The 6,967-nt window shown below is 34.2% G+C and overlaps 1 protein-coding gene across 1 annotated transcript; it reads right to left on the bottom strand.

Moving 5' to 3' along the window:
- Positions 1-1,581: 1,581 nt before the first annotated feature.
- Positions 1,582-2,748, bottom strand: LOC108366635 (putative nuclease HARBI1). Its single transcript, XM_017621088.1, has 3 exons — positions 2,441-2,748; positions 2,242-2,386; positions 1,582-2,185 (listed from the first exon to the last, which is right to left on the bottom strand). Exons 1-3 carry the CDS (start codon positions 2,699-2,701, stop codon positions 1,803-1,805), a joined length of 789 nt encoding a protein of 262 aa, XP_017476577.1. The 5' UTR covers positions 2,702-2,748; the 3' UTR covers positions 1,582-1,802.
- Positions 2,749-6,967: the final 4,219 nt, after the last annotated feature.

Raw genomic sequence — 6,967 nt, forward strand, 5'->3', positions numbered from 1 at the left:
AACTCATCACGTAATGTGACTTATACAATTGTATTAAGTAGACTTATACAATTGTGTTAAGTGATATTTTAAGAAAATTTTTCAATTTGCCCAACTTTTCAAATCGATCTTATTTTATGTGACTAACAGAGTTGTCAAACTATCGATGGCACTATCGATAGTATCGATAGTTTCAATTTTTTTAGACTATCAATACTCATTGATAATTTTTTCTTATACTATCAAAAATATCGATAGTTTAGTAGGACTATCGAACTATTGTTGGTAATACCTGAATTTTTTAATTTGAATTAAAAATTTTGTTTTTTAGTGTGATGCCGACGTCATATTCAAATATGCACGCATTTAGCCCAAAATACATACATATGTTAATCGTAAATCCTGTTTTGTTTGTATAACTTGTGTTTGTTTTTGAATTTCTAAAAAGAGAAGTATTTTGGCTTAGCAGTTACTTAATTTTGAATGATTATAACTTTTATAAGATAATATTTATTTCACTATGACCTGTAAAACAAAGCAACCTAACTGATTTAGCGCTATCGATAGCGCTATCGATAGTTTTGTTTTTTTCGAGACTATCGTGAATATTGATAGTTTTTCTGAAAACTATCAAAACTATCGATGGTGTGACTATCGATAGTTTGACACCTCTAGTGACTAAGGCCGTATGCATCTACATATAAATGAACTTGACATCATTAATATAGTATAATTCAAATTTACATAATCACTATAAACAGTATAAAACAAAAATTTAAATATGCCTTCAAGCTTTTGAAATTTTATATAACTTTCTAATCTGTAAAGCACTATTTAATTTTTTAGCAAATAACGGTAGGTGGACAATCAATAACGACCGAAGACAAAATACTGTATATAAAAAAATTTAGCCAGTTGAAACTTTTTTATTAATTTGTTATAAAAATTGTGTTTTTGCCATAACCAATTCCAGAATTAATTACCAAAAAAGTTTCAACTTCCTAATTTTTTTAAATACAGTATTTTGTCTTCGGTCGTTATTGATTGTCCACCTACTGTTATTTGCTAAAAAATTAAATAGGTTCGAAGTGCTTTATAGATTAGAAAGTTATATAAAATTTCAAAAGCCTTCAAACATATTTTAATTTTTGTTTTATACTGTTAATAGTGTATACAGTAACTCACACAAATATTGGTAATTTAGTTTTTCAAAATATTCAAAATGTTTTAGAAATATATCTTGCAAACTTTGTACAATATTCAAAAAATTAATCAAACTAAAAAATTTTCATCAAAATTTCAAACTTTTCATTCAGAATTTTTACAAAATTTTGGAGTACGCAGTTTTGTAGCCCATTCAATTACGCATTTTCTTCCATATAAAAATAGATTTTATTTATTCGTTATATGGAAGAAAATGCGCCACACCCTCGACAAAAAAATTCTAAAAAATCAACGGTATTTTGTAACGACTTCAAACTTGCACTTTGTTGTACTAAAATTGAATGGGCTACAAAACTGAGTACTCCAAAATTTTATAAAAATTCTGAATGAAAAGTTTGAAGTTTTGATGACAATTTTTTAAAGTTTGATTATTTTTTGTGAATATTGTACAAAGTTTGCAAGATATATTTCTAACGTCTTTGTTATAGAATAACCTATATTTAAAAAAAAATTTGAGAAAATGGTTTCTGATTGAAAACATTCTGAAAAACTAAATTACGAATACTGTATGTAAATTTAGAAGAAAAAAATTAAGTGGTTAGGAGACAAAATCAGTGCATAGATAAACATCTAAATTTAAAATAAAATAAATCAAGTATTTAAGAGAAGAAGTTAGTAATTAATCGGTCTTGGACACGTTTTGCAACGGAAGATACTGAATTTGAATTTTCGTCGGTACCGTCTGCATGTGCATGTGTTTCTATTATTATATTATTGTTGTCAAGTTCATTTATTTGCTCGCCCAAACGGATGTTATGCAAGGTTGAGCACGCGTTCACAACCTTACCAGCAAAACCAGGATCGTATAATAACACCCTTTGTTGCGATAAACATCGCCACGTTCCTTTAAGTACACCAAATAGTCTCTCCACTGGATTTCGGGCTTTGCATAGCGCCTCGTTGTACTGAAATTTAGGAGTACCCTCAGGTTGGTTCGGTAAAGGCGTCATGAGCCATGGCTCTAAGGGGTATCCAGAATCGCCTAAAAGCAACTTATTTTTTAATTATGTACATTTTAAAGTAAATTAAAAAGAATACCAATCAAAAGCATGTTGCGGCTTCCATTGTCAAAAGCTCTCTGCATGACTCGCCGCACTGGACAGGAACTCCAAATATATGAGTCATGCCGTGCACCCGGAAACTTAGCATTCACGTTCAATATTTTTAAATTTGGGTCACATATCTGTAACAATATAACAAATGTTTGTTAGACTTTTATTTAAAATACTTAGCTTACCATTTGCACATTAATCGAGTGGTATCCGTGATGGTTCACGTATGCTTCCTCATGACTTTTAGGAGCCAAAATGGAAACATGCGTACAGTCAACCGCCCCAATAGTTCCTCCAACGAAAGGCGCAGGTGCTAAAGAAAACACTTCCTTGGCAGCTTGGCGGTCCACCTGCGTCATAGGGAACTTAACCTCCTCAAAAAACAGTCTGCTATTTATGGCATCAGTAACTCGATGTAGGCAACGGCTTATAGAGGATTGGCTCATTGATATGCCCCACTGTTCCCCTACAGGCCGTTGGTAGCATCCCGTGGCATAAAATCGTAATGTACACAAAACCTTCAAAGATAAATTTTTAGTTATTTGTACAATGATTTTGTGGTGTGGAGCAGAGGGGGAGGGAGTGAGACACCTAAAACCATACCCATTAGAAAGAACGTAGTCAAAACTTTAAGAAAAGTCATGCTTTCCCTCTCTGACCCCTCTAGGGACTCCCGGGGGCCCATTTGAAAATGGATTCACCCCATTAGCATTTCGACATAGAACCCACACCGAAATTTACCAAAGAGTGCATATTTCAAACCGAATTTATTAATAAAATAGAGCTTGTATATTTGAAATCTTTGTTTCAAATTAAGGTTTAATCCTTGGAGTACACGCGTATGTTAAACTCTTTAGATTCGGGTGACGCGTTTGGCATACAACCCAAAATCATTGTACAAATAACTAAACCCTACGCGAGAAATTATTGTATGTACATACATATGTACTACATATGTAAAATTGCATACTTAAATTTCCTTATTTAAAGATCTACCTGTTTTTCCGCCGATATAGAGGTAATCCTTTTACCTTTCAAGGCGTCTTCCAGCCGTTCGACGAGCTCCATTACGGTCTCTGGGCCCACACGAGTTTCCGGAACTCGGAAGGCGCCAGCTCAAATGGATCGTCAATGTCCCGGAGCAAACGCCGATCCACTGTGGGGGTATTTGCAATCCCATGATTTCGGTACAAACTAAACGCCACATATTCAAAAGCCATTTCTTTTATTTTCACTTTTTGTATTTGCGTGTATTAAAATTNTCACTTTTTGTATTTGCGTGTATGTAAATTTGTTTGGTTAACGCAAATTTAACAACACCAAACGAAATGTCGATAACTTAGCCACAGTCGAATCGTTAACGAAACAGCTGATTTTGAGTTAACGAATATCGATAAGAAAGTACTTATTGAATAGCAAAATCTTTAAAATTATCGTTTAGCTAAATTAGCGACTGCGAATGTCGTTAAAAAAGTTACCGAATCGCACTACAGAAGACTTGGCAAGCAAAATGTTCTTTGCTTACGGTTTGTATAAACATACATATGTACATATAGCAGCAGTTAATTTTATTTAAAGAAATGGCGTGTCGTCCATTTCCGTTGTAGCATGGCATATATTTAGGCGCAATATTTAACTTCTTCTGTCGGGGCGACATCTGGAGTCTTCTAATTCTTACAACGAGGTTCATATCTAGACTAGGTTGATATCAGAATTTGCCACAAGTAGCTTTGCTACACTATCGCCGACAGCTTTAACAATTTTATATTGGTTTTACGTTCTTTGGCAAATTACGCTCTGTTAGCCATAAATCTTACTATTTTTTGACCGCCTTTGAATCAAGACCCCTGGACCATATGGGGAATTCATTTAAATTTTAAATTGCATTGTCATCGTGATTGGAACTATGCTGAAAATTTCAAGTCTCTAACTTGTCGGGAAGTCAGTTTAAAATCGATTGGAAATTTTCGCGATTTGCGCGGGATGACCAAGTTAAATAAAAGCTTATAAAAAGATTTTCTTTAATAACTCAACTCCAGCGCCAATTGTGAAACCTAGCTATACAGACACCCACTCAAACACACACACAAAACTTTGTTGGTATCCCTCCAGCCATTTAGAATTTCACTCACAAACATACCTACAGAAGAATTATGTACACATTCAAAGATAAGGAAAAGTCAGTACGTTTGTACTTTGCCTTGCCCCCTTTTCAAAGAGGCAATTTTTCTCCATGAGTATGGGATTGATTTAATATATCTCCGTACGAAGTTCCAGTACTGTACCATGAACATTTCCAGAGATATAAAGTATGAAAAATTCGGTTTGTATATGAGGTGACACGCCCCTTTTCCAATAATTCCAATTTTTCTCAAGAGTAGGCGATTGATTTCATATACATACTATCTCCATACCAAGTTCCAGTACTCTAGCATGAACACTTCCAGAGATACTTATTATGAAAAATTCGGTTTATATGGGAGGTACCACGCTCCCTTTTCAAATAGTCCGAATTTTTCTTCATGAATATGCGATTGATTTCATATATCTCCATACCCAGTTCCAGTGCTGTACCATGAACACATCCAGAGAAATGCAGTATGCAAAATTGGTATTGTATGGGACAGCCCACGCGCTTTTACAATAGCTCAAATTGTTACCAAGAGTATGCGATTGTTTTCATATACAGAGTACCTCCATCCCAAGTTCCAGTACTCTACCATGAACATTTCCAGAGATATACAGTGTGAAAAATTCGGTTGTATATGAGGTGCCACGCCCCTTTTCCAATAACTCCAATTTTTCTCCATGAATATGTGACTGATTTCATATATATTCGTACCAATTCAAAAATTTTACCATGATCGCTTCCAGAAGTATGCAGTATGAAATATTCGGGTTGTATGGGAGGTACTACGCCCTCTTGTCCAATAGCTCCAATTTTTCTGCAAGCATATGCGATTGATCTTATATATCTCCACACCAAGTTCCAGTACTTTACCATGAACATTTCCAGAGATATGCTGTATGAAAAATTCGGTATGTATGGAAGGTGCCCCACGCCCTTTTTCAATAACTCAAATTCCAAGAGTATGCCATGGGTTTTATATATCTCCATACCAAGTTCCAATACTGTACCGTATAAACTGTACTGTACTGTATAAACTCTTTCAGAGATATGCAGTATGGAATATTCGGTTTGAAAGGCAGGTGCCACGCCCCCTTTTGAAATAGGTCAAATTTTTCTCCAATAGTATGTGATCGATTTCATATGCGCCAATAGCAAGTTCCAGTACTCTACCATGAACATTTCCAGAGATATGCGGTAAGAAAAATTCGGCTTGTTTTGTGTATCAAGATTTTAGTTAGCCTATCACCTTCCTTTGAACGTCTGCAGTAGGTAGGGTTGCCAGATTTTGTATGCGCGAAATCAGTACTTTAGGCTTTTTCATGCTAAAAAATCAGTACTTTTCAGCATGGTGGAATAAACAAGGTGATGTCAGTTACCTAACCTCACTTTGTCGGTAGCCCCATTTCGGCAATGCATATAAATGTAGTAAAAAAGGGGAACATTTTAGGACCATTTTAACGCCCTTTTGAATACTATTTTTAAAAAGTATGAATTAAAGAATTATTTTACCAAAACAACGTTAAAGATAATAAACAATAGTTGTGTTAGGTTTACCCATTTCTAGTAATATCCAGAAAAATTGGTACGAATTTTCATGTTTTGGCGTTTTCGTACGCAAAAACTTATTGAGAGATCGAAACCTGAAGTTCAAAGATTTTACTGCATTTTTAATGGATAAATTTTTACTTGTAACTTGCTGGATGCAATTTAAAGTAATAAGGAAACTGTTTTTGGGTTTTTATTATTGAAATTGACCAAATAAACCAATTTAAATATAAAATATATTGTTTTATTAGGAATTTCCTGCGAATAAAGAACCAATTTATCAGCTGTTCATGAAACTTGATAATTATTACTGGAATTGCGTTCACGTACTTTTTTGGATATTTTTTCTTTAAGAGCGAATTCGCAGAAATTAAGTTACTGGAGAGTTGCTGGCGAGTTACTGAATAATTTTTTAAACAAACACAACTACTCTTAGTAAGTTTTTTAAGGTGATGTCAGTTGGGGGGTGTTTGTTGTAATTTTGACAAATTCGGTAGCCCCGTTCTGAATGATGCTCTCTTGAAGAAAAACTACACTAGAAAAACTCCTTTTAGGTATTGTGCTGAAAACGTAAGAGTGAACATCACTGTCCTTGACATTTCTGTTTAGTTGTGACTTTTCCACTTAATATTTTTTGCAAAAATTGTGATTTGTGTGTATATTCAACAGCTTTTAATTTTGCGATTTTTTGGAGGTTTTCCGGACTTTGGCTACAAATTTAGGTAACCAATTTTAAGTATATATGCCAAGTGGCAAATAAAGACTAATTATGTTTACCTTCCACAGATTTGTGAATTGTGTTTTTTATCTCAGCGAGAAGCTGCGATATAAGTGCGATTTTTGGCTGCAAGTTCCAGGTGAGTTTATTCAATTGGCCAGGTTGTTAATAAAATGGTCAGTAAAAGTGCGTTTCTTGTTTAATAGGTTTTGGAAGTTGTGCCTGTTCACCTACTAGAGGCTGCAATACAAGTGCTTTACAAATAAAATTACGAAAATCCTTTTATAATTCATAAATAATCGGTCTTTTAAAAAGAAT

The sequence above is a fragment of the Rhagoletis zephyria genome, unplaced genomic scaffold (assembly GCF_001687245.7).
Source record: "Rhagoletis zephyria isolate East Lansing unplaced genomic scaffold, Rhagoletis_zephyria_1.1 Rzeph_scaffold_02350, whole genome shotgun sequence".
NCBI classification, from domain to species: Eukaryota; Metazoa; Arthropoda; class Insecta; order Diptera; family Tephritidae; genus Rhagoletis; species Rhagoletis zephyria.